This window comes from Pagrus major, chromosome 1 (assembly GCF_040436345.1).
Source record: "Pagrus major chromosome 1, Pma_NU_1.0".
Classification (NCBI taxonomy): domain Eukaryota; kingdom Metazoa; phylum Chordata; class Actinopteri; order Spariformes; family Sparidae; genus Pagrus; species Pagrus major.
Window position 1 is genome coordinate 21,152,330 of NC_133215.1, and position 21,133 is coordinate 21,173,462.

The 21,133-nt window shown below is 40.2% G+C and overlaps 2 protein-coding genes across 2 annotated transcripts; both read right to left on the minus strand.

Moving 5' to 3' along the window:
- Positions 1 to 1,150: 1,150 nt before the first annotated feature.
- sumo2a (small ubiquitin like modifier 2a) lies at positions 1,151 to 4,158 on the minus strand. Its single transcript, XM_073463198.1, has 4 exons — positions 4,053 to 4,158; positions 2,970 to 3,101; positions 2,655 to 2,726; positions 1,151 to 1,666 (listed from the first exon to the last, which is right to left on the minus strand). Exons 1-4 carry the CDS (start codon positions 4,071 to 4,073, stop codon positions 1,601 to 1,603), a joined length of 291 nt encoding a protein of 96 aa, XP_073319299.1. The 5' UTR covers positions 4,074 to 4,158; the 3' UTR covers positions 1,151 to 1,600.
- A 403-nt stretch (positions 4,159 to 4,561) lies between these two features.
- Positions 4,562 to 16,775, minus strand: gga3a (golgi associated, gamma adaptin ear containing, ARF binding protein 3a). The gene is made up of 17 exons (XM_073475578.1): positions 16,694 to 16,775; positions 15,980 to 16,064; positions 14,695 to 14,770; positions 14,498 to 14,596; positions 14,277 to 14,400; positions 13,963 to 14,066; positions 12,837 to 12,917; positions 12,377 to 12,514; positions 11,904 to 11,985; positions 11,504 to 11,629; positions 10,103 to 10,306; positions 9,207 to 9,283; positions 8,726 to 9,117; positions 7,786 to 8,060; positions 6,800 to 6,969; positions 6,498 to 6,608; positions 4,562 to 6,222 (listed from the first exon to the last, which is right to left on the minus strand). Exons 1-17 carry the CDS (start codon positions 16,728 to 16,730, stop codon positions 6,112 to 6,114), a joined length of 2,292 nt encoding a protein of 763 aa, XP_073331679.1. The 5' UTR covers positions 16,731 to 16,775; the 3' UTR covers positions 4,562 to 6,111.
- Between the last annotated feature and the right edge of the window lie 4,358 nt (positions 16,776 to 21,133).

The following is a 21,133-nucleotide window of genomic DNA, read 5'->3' on the forward strand; positions in this document are numbered from 1 at the left end:
CTCTCTCCACAGAGAGACACTGGAGCTCTGTCAGAGTGACCATCGGGTTCTTGGTCACCTCCCTGACTAAGGCCCTTCTCTCAATTGCTCAGTTTGGCCGAGCGGCCAGCTCTAGGAAGAGTCCTGGTGGTTCCAAACTTCTTCCATTTACAGACGATGGAGGCCACTGTGCTCATTGGGACCTTCAATGCTGCAGAAATGTTTCTGTACCCTTCCCCAGATCTATGCCTCGATACAATCCTGTCTCGGAGGTCTACAGACAATTCCTTGGCCTTCATGGCTTGGTTTGTGCTCTGACATGCACTGTCAACTGTGGGACCATTTATAGACAGGTGTGTGTCTTTCCAAATAATGTCCAATAGACTGAATTTACCACAGGTGGACTCCAATCAAGTTGTAGAAACATCTCAAGGATGATCAGTGGAAACAGGATGCACCTGAGCTCAATTTTGAGTGTCTTGGCAAAGGCTGTGAATACTTATGTACATGTGATTTTTTTGTTTTTTATTTTTAATAAATTTGCAAGGATTTCAAACAAACTTCTTTCACTTTGTCATTATGGTGTATTGTTTATAGAATTTTGAGGAAAATAATGAATTTAATCCATTTTGGAATAAGGCTGAAACATAAAGTGTGGAAAAAGTGAAGCGCTGTGAATACTTTCCGGATGCACTATGATGGGGGACATATTCAGATGTGGGTATGTTAGGCCTATTCTGCAGACGGTTACTTCCACACAACTGACCAGATGTTGACTAAAGAAAACTATCATGGTGCTACCCTTTTTCGGCAGACACGTTTTTTCTTGACTGGCTCAAAGATGTTAGCAAGATTTGTCCCTTTTTTTTTTTTTAAACACATCTCAGTGATTCTGAGCAGGCACTGAAGATGTAAAGGATGATTGAAACGTGTCAAAGGGTAAGAGAAAAAAAATATTCCTGCATAATTGCGGTTAGTGCTCTTTAAACTAAATGAAAACCATCTTAGATGGATGAAAATGAACCTTTTCATTTGTTTTGCATGTCTGGTTTTCTGTCGTAGGCTAAGAAACCAATACATTGTCTTTATTAACAGTTTACCTACTGCTTCTGATAGTATCTGCTGGTTTAATCCCCTTAAAAACCCATTAAACAAACAACAGGGACATGTGTTTAAAAAAAGACTCAATTTATTCCAATAATACATTTTCATATCAACAGATGTGAATTTAAAATGCAGGCTTACTTAACAACAATAACAAAATTCCATCTGAATCAGAACCTCAATAACATAAGTATAAAAACAAAAGGACCAAGGTGTTTTCTTCCAAAACTTCCAGAAAAAAAAGAAAAGATCATGAGAAACTTTTAATTTCTTCAGCACATTAGCTGCAGCTTACAGGTCGTCTACACGGCACAGTTCATACATGTTAACATACATATGACGGCGTTGTAATCTAGGTACACCAACTGTGCTGCTGCTGCTGCTGCTGCTGCCGCTGCCTTTGAGCATTTTGTAAGAGTATTCCACTAGATGGTATCAACACTGGTCATGAGCATTTGAAGACTGGGCATGTTCAGGGATCAAAGGGGGAGGTAGGGAGGTCTTTAGGAAACAGTCTTTAGAGAGAAGAGCCTCCGGTTTGCTGTTGGAACACATCAATCGTATCTTCATCCTCCATTTCTAGCTGTAAGAAAAAGTTCAAAATATAGTTGAGTCTGTTATAGTAGAGTAGTTGTGTGAAAGACAAAATACATGAGCATTAATCCCAGTGCTCATTCAGTATGGAGGCATGCATTGCCTGAATTTTCACATCCACAATAAAGCCTGTTCATAATATTGCCTTATCACCATATGACAGCTGTAACTCAAACTGGATGGCAGCCACTGTGACAATGACGTTTTGTTCTGCTTTATATTTTCCCTCCATTTCTTGTGACTAACTTAACACTTCCTGCATGTGCTTAACAATGACTGTATTTTTATGCGAAGGCAGTGGTAGGTCTTTACTGTGAAGCCATTTAGGAAGTGCTGACTGCAAGTGAGGGCAGCTAACGTCACCAAAGATTAGTTCAGCAGTTATCTGGAAATAGATTTAGTTTTTTTTTTGTCTTACTTGAAGTTAGCTGGAACTTTGGCTGAAGGGCAAAGTTTATTTCATTACATTTCTTGCGAAACATGATGAGACTGACTTAATGATACATATGTAATAGAAGCAAAAAGGGGGGGAAGCTTCATAGACAAAATGTAAACCCTTTCTTTTATATACCCTGTTTTATGGAGATAAAGAGGCAGCACAACTGCGCCATGGACTCTGATCTTTTGACAGTGCTGTTTCGTAAAATCTGTGCTCTATCTTTATACAACATCAGCTGTAACACATTACGTATACTTAACAAGGATGACTGACGGCACGTAAGCCCTCAGGACAGTCAAATGTACGTTTAAGAGTAACTTAACAGCACACAGATAGGCTCTGTTTACATGGAGCAACTCTGTATTTCTACAACTGTTTCACAGCTGTTTAATGGCATCAATTTAAATCCAAGTCAGATTTAGACAAAAAATTTAGACAACCATGTGCCAATAACATTTCTTCAATTTAAAAAGGTATTTTGCAATTACGAGTAACATTCGGTTTCAGAATAACTTTACACTTTCATGTGTAGCCTTACCTGCGAGGGTGTGTCTGTTTCATTGATGGGCTGACCGTCAAATCGAAATCGTATTTGTCTCATTGTCAGCCCCTGTGTGGGTGGACAGAGACATATTGTTTAAAACACAGAAGGGAGAACAATCTTTATGGGTCAAACTGACATAGGTGTGTCTATTGAAATGCAAATTAGTAATACTATTACACCCAGAATAATCTAGGTAATTATGGTCTATTCACTTCCACATTGACAACAACCTACTCATGCTACCAGCATCGCAATGAAAGTAAAGATGACTCTTTTTGAGCAGTAGCAGCAATTGTGTAGCACTCTCACCTGCCGTTCACAATAAGCTTTCATCAGTTTGCTGAGAGGAGTGTGCCTTTTGATCTTGAACTGCACCACTGAGCCATCCTGTCCTGCCACCTTCAGGTTGATGTGCTCATTGTTCTCTGTCTTCACTCCCTCCTGAATGAGAGAGAGAGGCAAAAGTACAAAAGTTTTAGGAAAGTGAAGTTGAACCCAAAAGTGATGCAAGGACACACAAGAAGATTGGTAAAAGGTTACCTGCAGAATGTGTTATGCATGTACCCCCAACTTCAATAACCCTCGGATCATAAACAGCTTTAAGATTGATCTACAGTGTGTGCTTCAAGACAGAAGTATAACTAAGCCAATCACATCATGAGTATGAATTAGGTTACCACCTTTATATGGTATATATGATACAGGACTGGTGTGCCACAGAGCACAGAGAGCAGGGCAACATTACAACTTCAGTGTTAGCGTTAGCATTAGCATTAACCAAGTCAATTGACGATAATGGCCTACAGCTTACAATAATGTCCAACGGCCTAGTCAGAGTGGAAAACACATCTTGCACTTATCCACAGTCCCTCTCATCTTTAGACACTTGGATGCGGGCTTAGTGAACATGAATAAATAGTTAACCCAAATAACATCAGTTAACAACTGACGATTTATCCACGATTCATTTGGACCCGTTATGTTGTACACCGCTGTCTCCGACGTTAGCTAATGTTACTCACTTTTCTTCGGTTCTTGTTGACGTTAGCCGAGCGTGAAACAACTAGCGTATATCACTACACGTCGCATTTGCACAGCTAACACTGATAGCGCCATTTGTGAAGCGTTGGGTTTGTTTGTAATTGATTATTTCTTTCATTCCACCCGGCTTTCGGGCTAGCCTCGTTAGCTTATTATGCTAACTACACCCACTCGGTTAGCCTGCTAGCTAACGCGGTAGCTCCGGTTTGTGCCGTTGGCTTTCTCTGTTATAATGCCACCGTTGATGAATTGGTCTCACGGGCGGCTTTTCGTGGTGTCTTCTGTACACTTATTGCACACGGATGGGGTAAACGCTACAGAGAAAAGCCCTTTAGAAAATGCGCTCCTCACCTTGGGTTTTTCGTCTGCCATGGCTGCTGCTGCTGTGCGTCCGCGCCTGTTCTGCTGCGGCTGCGCTGTCCGACGCGCCACTTTGCGTCGGCTGCGGTGCACACAGCTGCGCCAGATCAACTGAGCGCCCTGATACACACTGTACCAAAGATGGGACATGCACCCTTCCAGAGTCTATATTACAATATCCGCTTACACAGAAAAACATTTTAATAATAAGGCGTTTGAAAGATGATACCAAAGGTGTATGGCGTACGTAGGTATTTTGATATGCTTGTGCTTTTCCATTTTGTTCTAATCTGTTTTACTCCACTAGAGGAAAATGCCTTGCCTGCTACATCAGTACTGTTACTTTTGACACTTTGTTTCTTTATTAAATGCAGGACTGACTTGCATTGAAATGGAAATACAACCCAATAAAGTTGTGGTTAATGTGCTACTGCATTGATACTGGTGTTAAGACCCTGAAAAATGAGGCAAAAATATGTGAAAATTGTAATACAAATAGATCAATGTCATTCTTTATTTTCCCATGCACAGAAATAGCTTTTCAAAAAAATATACAATGACAAGTTCATTGAACAATCTAAGACAAATAAATAATTTCATAAGAAATATGTGGAGAATCTCCTATATAGCACTAATAACCCCAAAAAGACAAAAAAAAACAAAGAAGTTAGTTTTTGATGAACACATGGCAAACCTAATGCTTTAAATTAACAACCAAGTTTTTTACTATTGATATATTTTGTCAAGATTTACTCAAAGAAATCTTTTCCTAGTTTGATACAGGAAAAGCCCACACAACCTACACATTTACACCCAGGGGGGATAACCTATCCCTTTAGCTTGGTTTCCACAACATTGTCTAACTGCAGGGGCAAGGGCAAAGTTATACATGGCATTTAATTAACTTTGTCTCCTGTCTTCCAGTTGATCCTTATCCTTAAAAGATTATGTTGTGCCTGCCAAGGAATAGTGTATCATGTCTCTGGCATAAGGCTGCTGTTATATCTTGCAGGAATTACATTTATATATTAAAATGCTATCCCGAGTGCACAGCCTGACCATGTTATGTGACATGTAAGTCATCAGAATCCACCCTGCTGCTACAGAATGTAACATATTATAAAATATCTGTCTGAATATTTTGTAACATTAAAGCCTCCTAGACAGACCCCTACTGATTTGTGCCTTTCTTACTGCAATACTGATAGTGTCCATCATAAGAAGAGTAAGCAGAAGGAATACGGCTGTCGATTGCAACACAATACAGTAATTAAACAGATGTTCCTCCCCAAACCAAAATAAATAATACATTCATAATAATAAATACTGAAAGACTAAAAAGCATAACAGGAGTTTGAGTTGAAGTTTGAGTCTGAACCATTCAGCAGTAGTGATTGTGAGGCGTACTGGAAGAGGTCAACTGGCAGTAACCGAATCTTAATGAGCCAATCTGTGGCAACAGAGGGGCTCTTGTCTGCTCCAGTTTAAATTCTTTAACGTAAAATATTGTTATCATACACAGTCGGCACCAAATCATGTGAAATGCAGGTTGTGGCCACATGTTCATATGACCCTGGCTTCACAATCTCCTTCAACATGTGTGTTTGCTGTATGTTAAGACTGTCTGGCAGCCAAAAGTGCAAGTACTTTCTGATCAGTTCTGACTCAGTCCTGAGGGACTGATGTAAATATGAACATTAAAATGAGAGAAAACGGGTATAATAATAGTAAAAATATAAAAATAACTTAGCAATATTTAACATCTTCAATTAATTTCCCACATAACCGTCCATGTTCACTTTACACCATTTGTTAGTGCACCACACTGACTACCTCTGGCACTGCAGTAAAGTAAGTTGGATGTATGCTACAGGACTTTGGCTACTTCAGAGGTCCATTTCAAGCAGAAAAACTCCTTCAAGGTCCATTAAAGTTAACCTTATATACTTCAAAATTTCCTAAAAGCATTCCACTAGTGTCCTTTCCTCTTGACCTCTGAGCTGCACTGACAAACTCAGTTGTTTAAGACGCCTTGTCTCGTCTGGCAGGGCTATAGAGCCCCCCACCTGTCAGCAGGCGGAAACTCATTCACCTCCCCGACTTCAGTGTGTGACTGCTCTCCCAGCGTGAATGTCAGCTTGTATCTCATCCGGACCTTTTCCTGCAAAATAATTACACATTCACACACTCAGATTGGCAGTTTTAACTAGCTTGCTCGAGCACATAGGATTATGGGCATCGTCATTTGTCTGTGATCATTATATCCTTAAGGCATAATAGTTGGCATGTAAGACTGTAAGAAGAAGGGGAGATTGACATGACCTTGAATATAAGTAAAAATACTGCTGCAGCAAGAAAGTGCTCTATTAATTAAAATGTGACTTATTGCATTAATAAATGTATAAACACCAAGAAAAGCTCCAGGCTGAGCTCTACCTTGAGAGGATTGGCAAGCAGCATGACCTGAGTGATGGCAGCAGGGGGAAGGATTGGGTTAAAAGGAGCCAGCTCTGTGCCTGAGGGTGGTTGCAGTCTCACTTTCATCATCTGAAGAATTAGCAGAACAGACATTCGTGAGCATTAAACTGAAGCAGCAACCCATTTAAATGTCATTTCCAAGCAAATGTTTGATTTAATGAGTTGATCGTCTGCCAAAGCGAATTCTTTGAAATTAAAACGCACACCATGTAGCTTCCAGTGCAGTAACAGTGATATCACGGAGGCACAGCAAGTTTTACCTTGGGCACAGCAGCCTGCAGAACAATGTTACTGACAGGCAGTGGAGCTGTGTTAAGCATGGACGCCACCATCACAAGTACATCAGGTCTGCCTGCTGGACAGTCGGTGGCGAAATGCAGCAGAACGCGGACGCCGTTTTTGTCATATGCCGTCACAGGACACACTTGACCTTAAATGGGGTAAAACAGCAACAGCGCAATGACTCACAAATACACCACCTCTTTCTGTACTGAAATTATGTTCGAGTAAACAATAACAATGTGATTTAGGAAAATATCATGCAGTTTGCTGTTGTCACCACCAAGTGGCAGTGATGTCTAAAGTTCAGTTTTCCAATGACCAACCAGTCTCAAATAAGGAGAAAGGTGTTATTTTCTAGAAATATAGAAAAATACATAGATTAGTTCTCTAAATTACCTGCACTTATAGAGACATGACCTCTTCATCCTGGTGTTTTTTAATCGCTCTCTGTGATAATCGGCTCTACAACGAATTCTAAAAAGGTTGTGAGATTAGGCCTTTATTTCCTTAATAATAATTCCTTAATCCTAATGATATAATATGATCTAATATACAATATGATTCAAGCTATGTTCAACTTTTGAGGATATAAAGCCCATTTGTCATGTAGCATAACTATAATAAACACTACACTGTGTAATCTGTGCACAAAATATAATACGTTGTATTAGATTTGGGGGTAAATGAGGTTAAATGTCCTCTACAGTGTGTCTGCCCTGATTAAATGCTAACTGCATAGATGGACCACTTGCAAATCCTTAAGTGAAAAATAATGGACCCCAAATCAACTTAATAGTTCATTCATTTCTTAGTTGCAGGTCTACAAAATTGCAGACTTAATGTCCTTGTATGTCTCAAATACTTTTCTGTCAACCCACTCCTACATAAATTATGAAAAGCAACTAAATAAACTGTATTACTGTAAGAAAAAAGAAAAACAAACAGCCAATTTCATGGAACTCACTTGGCTTGATTGCATCCAAAGGGACAAAGACATTGGCCAGGGACACCTCTTGTCCCCTGCCTGGACTGGCCTGGCTCAGAGGGAGGATGGGGGACAGAGAGCGTAACAGAGGGCTGTCATCTGCCAGACTCTGGGCAGGTAGGGGAGTGGAGCCTCCTAGGAGCAGTGAGGTGGATGTGGTGGAGGTGACGCCAAGACTGGAAGACAGAGTAGCAGGAGCGAGCAGATCCTCACTCTTGACCTGCAGGCAGCCAAAGTCCATCCCACCGGGTGTACTGTGTGGATAATTAAAGTAGACATTACAGGCCCCATAATTCTTAAACTTTTAATGACCGACATAAACATTGATAACAATTAGATAACAGAAGCATGATGCAAAAAAACACTATCTGAAGTTTCAAAACAAACTCTGCGGGGTCAGCTTTCAAAATCATTGGTGAAATGGTTTGGCACTTCAATTCACATAAAAACAAAAACAAATCTCAAGCCGACATCTTAACGAGTGGCAGCTAGACACTTACTGCATCATGACCACTTCAAAAGATATCAGTCACAATCCTCGCATTTTGATTTAAAAGAGACAATACAAAAGGGCTCTTATGCCTTTAAATCTATTCTAAACAATATTCTAAAAAAAAAAAAAAATGTTTAGTGGCGTTCTGGGAATCAATTTGCACTTTGGAAATCAGTGTTTGGGGTGCACTTAAAATGTCATGTCACAGAAAAGAGAAATCGCTATTACGCATCTCAGAGGGCAGAGGTGCCTTTTTACTTGGGTATTTAGGCACCCACTCATGCCAATCAGGGGGATTTTTTTAAAAGGCATCATTTTCTAAAATTGCTTTAAAATACAATAAAGCATTCAAGATGATATGTGTGTTGGATTGGTGCAGATCCATTTTCCCTCCCCAATTTAACTTGTGGCAGAAGTACTACTCACTTTTTAGGACTGCCCAGATCCAGCAAGGCGAGGTCTTGCAGATTGTGAGTGAGAGAAGTTGACAGCGAGTGGGATGCTTCAGGTGAAGTTGAGACCTGCTGTGATTGAATGCTGAATGACGGAGGAAGAGCAGCTGGAAAAGTGGTTGTCAGCACTGAACTGAGTGGCTCTTGGAATGTGGATGATGTTTTTGAGACAGAGTCTGAAGAAATCAGAGGCATGGAGAACACAGGCCCAGGGAAACTCAAGGCAGAGGCGCTTGTAGATGGAGATACGGTGGAGCTAACAGGAGGTACCGTCATAGAAAGGGCATCAGGAAATAACGAAGATGAGGAGAACGCAGGAAACGAAGACGAAGTGGTGTCAAAAAGGTCCAAATCTTGAATGCAAATCTGAAAATGGATAGTAATAAAAAACACACTGTTATTACCAATATGATAATACTTGACATAGTATAAACTACTTAAATTAATCGAAGTACCTGTGAAGATGACGAATGAGTGCTCAGGTTTACACTTGTTGATTTATTTGGAGGAACGGGAACAGGTTCGTTGAGGCCTGCAAATGAACACAAATGTGTCAAAACTTCAGTTTCCTTCACAAAAAGTCCACGTGTCCTTGAAGAAATCAGTGCTATGCAAAAGAGTATTTATGGTCAAATATTAAAATGTGTTTGAGCTTACAAACAATTCACATAGACTGCTGAATGTTGTGCATCACCAACCCAAAACATCAGTATTTGACTATCTGGGAATGAGTAAAAAATCAACTCAAGTTGAAAGAGTAGAAGATCTGTTGAGTTCTATTCCACCGCTGGATTGGTCCGAGAGTCTGTGTTTGTGTTCAGTTCAACCTCTGACTTAACCCTGCACTCACCAGAGACTCTGGATAATTACCCCAGTCTCTTCTTTTTCCCTTTTCTTTCTGTCTGCTCATGAAGTGAAGTACATATCCCCTCCAGTCCGTGGTCAGCAAGGACTTACTACAATAAATTACACCCTGGCTTGAAACTGCAGACAGGTTGAGATAAGCGAGTACAGATAAATAATCTGCCCCTCTGCTCTGCCTGAGTCCTACAACATGCACAACATTTTTGCTCAAGTTGAATATTTCAACTCAAGCAAATACTCTTTGCATTGACTTTGTGTGCAATCATGCCACATGAAAAGCTTGCTTCATGTTGCGTGTGAATACAAGGGAATTATTTCCCACTAGGCACATTAACCACAGAGATTTAAATATGTTGGATTTCAGAATATTTTTTGCCAGTAAAAATCAGCTATTACTTTGCAGATATTAAAGGAAACTCTGCAAAACATGTCATATCAATGTAAACAAACAACGGAAAACAATCAACAAATTTATATTCCATGTCACCTAAAGATAACAGCTGTTCGTCCAGCAGAGAGAGTGATGCAGAGGGTGCGCCAAGGCTGGGGGACTGAGAATCAGTAGCAGCAGATCCACACAGCAGGTCAGCAGGAATAGACAGAGAGGATGTCAGGGGTTGCTGCTGTGATTGAGACACGCTCTGGTTGTCCAGACCCACCAGGTCAATCAGAATCTCTGACTGGTTTGTGCCTGTCAGAAAAACAGACGGTAAGAAAACAAAAATGTACGTCACACTGACAGTGTCCATCCATCTGTCAAACTAAGTTTAAAGGGTCGCCCAAACACACAAACAAAAACAATCACAAAAACATACAGATAGTTTTCCAATGTATCCCTAGTGGCCGAGGCATGCAGGTAGTTTTGGGTCTGTTCTTTTGTTGAGATCTTTTTTGCTGAGACCTCTGCTACATCCCAATACAGTGAGAGGAAGACAAAAAGTAACATTTAACAAGCTCAAGAGCTCCATTTGCTCAAGATAATGACAGACCTTACTGTGAACAGCTATCATGCAGAACTATGGCAATTTGCACAGTTTCTGACAAGAAACCTCTCTTTTTGCAGAATTGGAACAAACAAATCTAACTTCATATAGCCTATTTGCTTAATGCCAGTAGAGAAGAAAACAAATAAAACAAAAATAACAACAATCTTGACACACTTTGCACATAAACTGTTGGCTTTCAGTCATGTTGTTAAGTCTCAAGAGCACCTACAGGGATGGACTTGATTTCAACATGTGGTCTAGATTTGGGTTGCAGCCGGCTGAATGAGTTAATAAATGAGTTGAATCACATGCAAATGTGCAGTGCGAAGTAGGCCAAAGAAACTATAGTGCAATGTACGTGTCAAATCCAAAACATGAGGATTAAAAATAACTTTGACATTTAGTTCATTATCTAAAAAATACAGCAAAAACAAGTTCGTCCTTTCACATAAAGCTTGCTGGCTAGTCTGAAAAACATATTTTCAGTGCCCTCGCATCACACACTAGTTCCTGTTCCTACTGATGACGGATGCATGGCTTCATGTGCTACGGGAATTATTGGTAAAAAAAAAAAATTCTGACTGGGGCATTCACATGAATGCTGTTTTCATGTCCCATCAAGTCGGAACAACAACTCTGAAAGTCTGAGAAAATTTTGGTTCTCAAGTTGCCATCATATGATGCTGAAACGCGCCAGACAAAAGTAAAAACTGAGTTGATCGCCTATTAGCTTTTATCACATTTATATGGGTGCCCATTGTATATCAATGTGCTGTGATGCACAGAAAATGGAAGCCGTTATTGAAAATATTTCTGAAACTGCAAACAGCATAATTAATAGCATTCTGCTGTAAACACACAATGATGACAGACAGTTCTCTGCTCAGATCCGTTAAATGTACCTTGTCTAACTGATGATTGTGTTTGTTGTGCTTCTTCAGTCTCCCCATTGATGGTCTGTCCTTCCACAATCTTCTTATAGGAATTTATGACATGGGAGAGGTCATCACTGGCCTGCAGGATGTCTCCTGATAAGAGCATTTTAAAAAGGTTACACTCGGGAGAGATCTATAAAATCTTTCAGACGACAACAACAACAACAGCAACCAAAAGCCACATTTTTCCCCACAGTGTTTGCTGAATTTAGGAACTGTGTGTTAGTGAGCATTCTGGTCTGACAGGATGTTGGCCTTAAGTGCGCACATGACATCCCTAAATCATGACTAATCCATTTCATATTAAAATGACGACAGTGAGAGTGAGTCATGAGCATCAATAGGGCCAAATTCCAAGATTTCTTACCCAAGCTGCTGTCATTATCCTCAGTCTCAGTGGCAAGCTGAAACACTGTTTGCCTGAGCTTGTCACAATCACCATACAGCTCCTGGAAAAAGAATTTAAAAAAATAAAAAAACACACTGAATATTCATAAATTCACATCAGAGAGTCCTTGTCTTCATGTTTTAAAAATGTACTTTGTGCTGCTCAGAGTGCAATTCTTTACTTGATTAGGAAATCAGATTAAGTTCTTCTAAAACATACTTGCAAAAAACTTGTAACCTAATGAAGGACTGGTTTGTCTCAGAATGAGGGTGTTTTCATTTGTTCCCACAAGGTGAAATCCAACAGAATCAAATTACCTCCCACTGATCTGGGACCATATAGGCTAGGTGTGCACTAATGTAACTGTGTTTCCAGAAAGGTCAATAAATGCCAAAGAAATATGTAAAGTTGTTTCAAAAGGTCAACTGAGCCTCATCTGATGGAGAACGAACCTTAATGAGCTCCTTGTCTCCGTCTGTAGAGTCTTCAGGGCTGAAGTGAGCGAGCATCTCATTAAGGAGTTTGACGCTGTTGTTGACTGCCTCCAGTGTGCTTTTCTGCTTTGTCACCTTCTGTGTTCGTACCTCGTCCTGAAAAAACAAAAGAAAGTATAAACATAAGCTTTGACGTGACATATATATTATATAATTTGTATCAGGTATTCTGTCTATGCAATTTGTAAACTGTGATTTTGTTGTTCTGCTCTGTACATGCGACATCTATTGCATGTTAAGTTTTTTTTTCTCAATATGGCAAGTTTTTCCTCACTCGAATCAAGGGTCTAAGGACAGAGGATGTCGTTCACTGTACAGATTGTAAAGCCCACTGAGGCAATGTGATTGTGATTTTGGGCTATACAAATACAATTGATTTGGTCTGATTTGATTTGAGATGAAAACATTTCATTCACACCTCCTTGACCATGTTCTTGATCAGTCGATTGGCCTCTTGCAGATCTTCAGGCTTTTTGCTCTTCAGCAGCTCAGCTAATCGCTGGGGAGAGATGTGAGAACCATCAGTGAGTAAACACTCGATCTCATTTCCCACAGACTGCCAAGACACAGGCAGCAAAGCCATGCCAGCTCCCAGACCCTGGAAAAACAAACTTCATCCATAGATCAACACAAAGTAAACATGCAGTCATGACTTGTTTTGGTGCGCTGTTGTCAGTAAGGTACTGGAGCGTGGCATTCTGTTGGATGCTACGATGCAATGCTTTTAGTCACTGATGCAAGAGCAGAGGAGGGGAAGAAAGAGAGGGAGAGAAATATCTGCTTCCTCTTTTGATCCTTTAAAACCTCTCATGTACCGAGAAAATACTCCAGTCAAAAGTCACTCTCAAGAATGACAGAAACATGAAAGTATATGGATATGACAGACAGACTGTTTTAAGGATTTCATTTCTAATAAAAAGTGGGCTGCATCTATACAGAAAAACTAAAGGAACAGTTCAACATTTTGGGAAATACACTTTCTTGGTATTATTAATTACCATGTTATATCTGGTTTTGCTTGATCCCTCCAAAAACCGAAGTAAAAACAACATAGTTGTTGTTTTAAGGGGATTTATGTGCTGGATGATTTCTTGGCCGGAGGCCATGACATCGTGGAGCTACTCTGAACATCTCCTGCCTGTAGCTTCATGTTTAATGGACAGATATGAGAGTGGTATCTATTTTCTAAACCAGCTTTTAGCAAGAAAGTAAATCAGGCTGGTTCCAAAAATGTCAAACGATTCCTTTAACAGTCGGAGGGTCTGAGTGTGTCGGCTAAATACACAGGCATTCGGATATTTTGACTACAGAAGTAATAAATGGCCCCTGCACTGAAACACACATACATATTGTACTGAACACACAAAGTTTGTACTACAAGGTAGGGTTCAACAAATTTGCTATCTTAAATGATGATTACAATCTATGCCGTGCCACTGAAACAATTAATTGAAAATCTGTAACAGAGATAAAACAAGAGAAAGAGTTATGTGCAGTGAGTTGCAGTGTTCACACAAACAACATCCCAAAATAATTGTTCTCACCTTGCTCTTCTGCTCGTCATCAAACACAGGATTCTTTGGTCGTGGAGATGGTGATGGTATTAATGTGGCATCAAGAGGGACTTCTGGGTCAACTAAGACAATACCTAAATAAAAATGACAACAGGCAGCTATTCTAGTCTGGAACAGACAAGCTTACAGCCTTCAAGTTGATAAAATCACTTTAAAAGGAGTCCAAGGCAGAACACAGTAATGACTGAATATTTTTGGATGCTATCATTATGCATTCATATTGTTTAAGTGAGTTATTTATCTTATGAGCATATTTTAACAGTTTTTAGTGGTTGGTGTCTCACCCTGGGACTTGAGCATCTGATACGCTTCACAGATCTTTGCTTCGTCTGGTAGAGACACAGTCCAACTGAACAGCATTTCGATTACTTTTGCTTTGACTCTCTCTGACACTTTGTCTCCCAGATACTAAAAGACAACAGATGCACAGCTTAATATGATGACACATATCAATTCAAGTAAGCATAGTGTCATTAGAGGGGGTTTAAAGTTTTATGGTACTTACTTTGGGTGAAACTACCTTAATTAATTCATTTAAAAACCTAAATTTCCCAACTTCGTTGTGAAACCTTCGCCCACAGTTCTTCATACAAGCCTCAAGAACCTGCAAATATGAAAACAAGCCAAGATAAATCTCTTCTAATTGTACCACTTATGCTGAGGGATGTCAAAAAACAAAATTGAAAAGATTACACAACAGACCGTTAAAGCTTGTATTGCCTCCCACTCCTGAGGGGACTGAATCTTGTGCGCCAACAGTCTAACGGATATTTGTGGGCTGAAAAATATGACAGAAAGAAACAATCCAGTACAAACTAACAAACAAAAGCAATCCAGAGTCTGGATTATAATCAGTGGTGGAACATAAGTACATTTACTCAAATTTCAGTTTTTATTTTAAAGTTTTAAGAATATTTTGATGATTGTTGGAATAATATTGCGAATTGCAATTATGTTGAACATGGTAATTGGGACATTACATTTTCATGTTGTCACATGCCTAATCAAGAATTGAGATAAAAACACTCCACTTCACTTCCATTATCGGGATAATCGTGAATGTCCTCATTACAGTGACTTGAGAAAGCTTGATAACGTACCATCCTTTGATTTCATGATTCATTTTTAATTCCTACAACATGACAGGGAGATGAGGTGCCCATCATCACCTTAATTTATACAGGGGGACTGTTTGATATATTATACTGTAATTACCTCATTTAACTTTTTCACTAAGAGGATGTTCACTAACAAAAGGTGTGTGTCCTATCTGTAAGATGTAAGGTAAATGCAAGGTAACCATTTTAAGAGTTTTAAGTGTACCGCAATGATTATCAGAATAACATTGTGAATCGCAATTACTTTAGCCAGGATAATTGTGGCCGAAAATTCCCATATCGTCCCATGCCTAGTTTCTAGTCACTTTGAAGATTGATATTTTACCAGCAAAACATATAGAAATGAAATGAAAATGATATTGTTGCTTCCTTTTGGGAGTATTTATCAGCTGGTTGGGAAGGCATTTTTAAGTTCTTCTTGATGTACTGGGCTGTACACTAGAATATAAAATAAAGAGATTTATTTATAATGGAGAGGGCAGCCCGCAAGAACAGCATTCAAAGAAAAAGAGGAAGAAGTATGCCCTACTTAGAATCAGATTACTCTTGACCGGCTATAGCATAACATAACAAAGTCATGCATCTGTAATAATGATCCAATAACATGTCACACACAAGATGACACTGAGAGGTCACCTTGCTGCTTCATGAGTGTTTTACTTTTAATACTTTAAAAACATTTTTGCAGTATTTTTGCAGCGAGTTACTGCTACTTTTACTTATGTAAAATATCTGAGTACTTCTTCCACCACTGGTTATAACAGGCTTTATAATAAGCTCTGTGTGTTTACCACAATGAGGACACATATTATATTAGACGCATGTGATTCAACGTTATGGGTGAGATTGAAACAATGTGACCACCATACCCCTCTAGCTCCTTATTGACCTGGTCACAGAAGCCCATTATATATTCCCAGTCTTCCTGCCTGTTGGAGGGATTTGTGGCTTTGTCTGAAAAAGAGAAAGAAATCTTGCCAAAAGATACACGTAAAAAAAAAAGGCTATCCTGTCCCTGGACATTTGTTATACATGAACTTGGACACGATTTAAGTCAACCCCCGAGTATCAGACTCTATCCCCTCTGAGCCCAGCTTACTACAGACGATCCAGACAGTTTCTACCAGGCGTTTTCTTTTCATCTTACGTTATGACTTCTCTCTTTAAAAGCCCCCAGGCAGGATCCAATTTGTTTTTGCTGCTGAAAGACCTGTTTGAACTTGGATTAAGTTAACGCCTGGAGGTGTTTAGGAATGTCTTTAACCACAGGGAGCAAATGCAAAAGATTAAAGTGGGTCACCGGTAGAATAGAGTACTGACATGTTTGGTAAGCATTTACACATTTCGATGATGAACCCAGGACACAACTGAACCAAACATGAAAGCTGCTTTTGGCTAGCGACAGCAGCTGTCTGTGTTAGCCACTTTCTGACAACACAGACGAAATAGCACGATACTTTTCAGATGCAGCCATGTCACGAGAGTCCAAATAACGTGTCTGACACCTGCAATCATGCAGCACACAAGTGCACACCTCTGATATGAATAAACGACGTGAACGAAGACTTGTAGGGTGAACTTACTGAGCCAGGACTCCAGCGACTCTCCATCATCCGCCATGTTTGCACTCTGTGAGGCAAACAACGCGTGACTGCTGCTGCCTTCACGTGCTGTCGGACAGATGGGAGTTGCTGAGCGGTTGTTCGTGACCCACTGACGTCTTCCCTGAACTTCAACTTCTCCACTGTTGAGATGTGAAGATATGAACAATGCTATACCTTTTTATGCTAATGTCACATTTCCTTGTTGGTGATTGCTGTTTTGTTACATGTCCCCCCCCCCAACATTTTGGTGTCCCACACACAAAAGCAAGCATGATGGAGATCCCTACCTCTGCTGCTGCTGCACCAATTCACTTTTCTGGTTTGCTTGATTTCCAAAGCTAAAAACCTGTATGTTTGTATTTTATTTTCTTCAGAATATAATTTAAACAACAAAAAGGTCAATCAAGGCAGCGTATAGTGTATGTGACCACAAATACACAGGCTTTTTGGTGCGAACCTAAGGGGGCAGGGGGGATGCATACATAAAATGTTTAAATGTTAATCTTTATTGTACTCTATCTAGAAACATGTGACATGTAAGACTTTTTTCTTTAGTTACTTTTATTTAAAGGCGCTATATGTAAGAGGTGGCCACCTGTTGAATTCATACTCCAACAGAAAGGGGCAGCAGATCACCAAGGTAACTGCTAACTGCTGCTAACTTGTCCGCTCAGTTAGCCGTGCAGCTAGTTGGACCACTGGGGGAGTCTTGGTTTTTACATCGCTATCACAGGAGGTCTGGAGGGTATCAGGCTCAGGGCTAGCTGGTTAGCATGGTAACATCAGTAGAAATCTCTGCAACACAGTCATAGATGTCTTTGAAATAATGTCCATGGGTACATAACCACCAGAAGTATATATAGTAACTATTATTTGAAACAAAAGCACTTTTATTTTGCAGTAAAATAATCAGGCGTAAAGAGTGGCTCATCTTACCCCGTTCTCCCCTAAAACAACGTCGTGTGAAGACACCCACCAGCTGCAATGAATAGCAATGAATAAACACTGAACATCATTTAGACAATAACTGAGCTGGTCTCCTGCTACTTGTGATGACATGTTTTTGTCAAGCCTTGTTTCCTGACACTGCACCAATTCATCCCAGAGGCAGCTAAAAGCGTGTTCCCTCTTCCCAAGAGTCAGATGAGCTTGGCCAGACGCTATCTGTCTCAGTTTAGTCTGCTCCCCTCTGAGATCACAGGTGTGACTGCAGAGAAACAGCAGGAATCTTGATGTTGCAGTTTAGTTGACATGTATTGTAACGCTACTGGCTTTCTACAGTCCTTTCCTTGTCTTCCAGATGATGCTTCCGCTTCTTCACAGATGTCTTGCTGCCAAAGCCTGCTCTAATGCGCCCACCAGGACTCTCTGTAAGGGGGCGAGAACGACAAGATGTGGAGGTGTTTGGATTAATGCCAGTACTTCCAGACGTCATCATCAGCTTTGTCCCGAAGCAGAGCAGTCTGCGTATGATCACATTTGTCCCCACTGAGTCCATTTGAAGCTGTATCTGTCTTCACACACTCATCTGCCACATTCTGTTTCTATTACACGCTACATGTCAGCTGCAGAATCCCCTACTGTCTCTCATATTTTAGCAGAGCAGCATCTCTGTCCATCCACTCTCTTCACCTTTGTTTGGTATTCCCCACTAACATGACTCTGCTCTCCACATTCTGAGCATGGGGATATCAGGGTCAGCAGAAAGCTCCAAAGAGCATGAGCACATCATGATTTCAACACTAACACAGCTATTACAAGGCCAATTCTGACAGCTCTTGAAGCACAGACGTCCATTCTTAAACTGCTCTGGCCAGCACCTGTCGGCTTGGCCTTTAAAGGGAATCTTTGGAGAGGATGGGGTCACCTCTTGAGGTAATTCAGAGTAATTCAGAGTTTCCAGACTTCATCTACTTCAACCTCTTGAAACCACAGTGAAACGGTCAGCATTTAGGCTTGTATGTGGAGCGTTCCCACATTTTACCTTTTATTTCACATGGATACAAATCTAGCTCTTTAGTGAGAAGCATAAGATAACTATTCTTGTTTTGGTAAATGCTTTCTGTGACAGTGAGGAGACAGCACATGGTGGTGTGATCTTAAACACCACAGTGGGATTCTGTTTGCTAACAAGATGTGCTTGTCTGATTGCCAGATTGTGTGTCTAATGAGGGGGAATTAGGAGCTTTGTCAAACAGTTTTTGTAACTTTCCAAAACTGACAATCACGCCCAGTTTATGCAGCCACTAGCCAGGTGAGCTGAGGTGAGAAAGTATGAAGAATCTGAACCTCTCTTTCAACCTCTCTGTTTGTCCTTCTTCACAGCTGCTTCTGTCACTCCATGAATGCCTTTGAGTTGAAACTGTGTGTCACCTGTGTCTTCTTGGAATTTTGTATTACTGCAGGTAAGAACACTTTTTCCATCAGGTGTGGAAGTGGCTCCAAAGGGTTCTTCGCAGAGAGATAGTGTTGTGCCTTCAACCATTTGACTCTAAAGAGCACTTTTTCCTTAATGCATTTCTATTTCAGCAAATTTCAGCATAGTTACAGCAGAAACCTGAACTCCCCATCGGCACACAGTTTGAGATCCCTGCTCTACAACGTCAGAAAGATACGGTGAGCTCAGCCCAACTCCAAACTTCCAATAATGTTGAGCCTCTGGTAAAAATTGCAAGATGGAAAAGTAATCAATAATTAAAATAATGGTTTTTCGGCTTTTTTTGTAGATAGGCCTACACAATGGGGCACCACATGAGTCTGTGAATAGTTCATTGATTCGTTCTCTGTAGGGACATGGTCATGGATATCCATTCAACTGCAATACACTCAACAAGTTTTTAGATGCAGAAATTTGAAATGCAGCCACTGTTTTTTCTCTCTCTTTGTCTAAAATGAATCGCTGTTGGAGATCTTTGTCAGATCCTGACGACCCCCTGATGTGCCTGTGTGCACCCAGCTCACAAAGTATCTGCAGGATAAACAGGCTCTCTGGTCCCTTTGGCTCATCTTCGGAATCTCACAGCCTTACTCAGTATTACTCATACATATATAGATAAAACTCATTTCTAATGTAAGACTGAATGTTTACCAACCACAACAACGTCGACTGGTGATTTCACCTAGCGAGTCGGTGATCCCATCAAGATGATCACTTTGACTGTCATTATTGTTGTTTCCAATAAAAAAATAATGAAATTAGTAAACTTTAATGTAGGATTAATTTAGGATTTGGGGCAGAAAGGCAATGGTGTTGCATGGAACATAGTGTGTAAATCATTAACTCAAATTAATTTTGTTTTATTAATTTCATCAGTTCCTATCACATCTGTCAATTTTATTTCAGCATGGGGGCCCACTGGTGGCTTCGGGGGCCCTTTGCAGCCACATTGTCTGAATATAGCAAGAAACAGCCATGCACAAGCAACAGTAGTTTGTCTCAAGCATACCCAAACAGTTTTGTCCTTGTTGTTGGTATGCATAGGTGGTCTGGTGAGGTATCTAAATGTGAAAGTCACTCATGCAAATAGTACTTGAGTAAAAGTCTTTAAGTATCTGATGTTAAATGTAAGCATACATATATCTAATGTAGGCCTATGTTTATTCTGTATGCTCTGGGTTGACTGAGTACCAGCCTGGTCAATTGTTGGATCTGACATTCAGCATTTTTCTGATTATCAGAATCAGTACTTTCAAAATCCACTACTTTGGCTCTGATGCAGCATGCAGTCTGCAAATAACTAGTAACTGAAGTTATCAAATATATTTAGTGCAGTAAAAAGTACAACATTTGCCTCAAAATGTTATGGAGTGCCACTATAACGTAGCAGCAAATAAGAAATACTTGAGTAAACTACAAGTACCTCAAAATAGTTTTAGTTGTTTACTGTCTCTGTGAACGATGAACTAAATGACCCAAGGATAACAGCTCAAGGACTCTCCCAGTGCTTGGCCTCAGTGGTTAGATGAAGTTGTGGGCCTCTGCTGCGAGGCTTCCTTCCTGGGGGAGCTGATGTGCTCAAGGCTGAGTCAGGATCTCAGTCAGCGATCTGACCTACTGATATTACCCCTGATGAAACTTCTAGTACTGCTGCTGAGAAAGAGCAAGGATTAACACATACTGATGTGTGGAAACTGATGGAATTTCTGTTTAGTTGTGATTTCACTTGTTCTTCTTTAAAGTGGAAGCTTGATTGAATCTTTGTGCTATCCCCTTGAGGCTTTATTACGTGAAGTGTAGTTAGAGTAACTAGTCTGACTTGGTGGACCACCACTTTATTACAATTAACCTAATTGATGATGCACTCATTTAATCTGTATCTCACAGCTCTTCTTCCCGTGTGGCCATGTGGTGGCACTAACTGCTCAGAAAGGATCTCCAGTCTGTATTTATTATGCCTGGTCATCTTCACCATTTGGAGT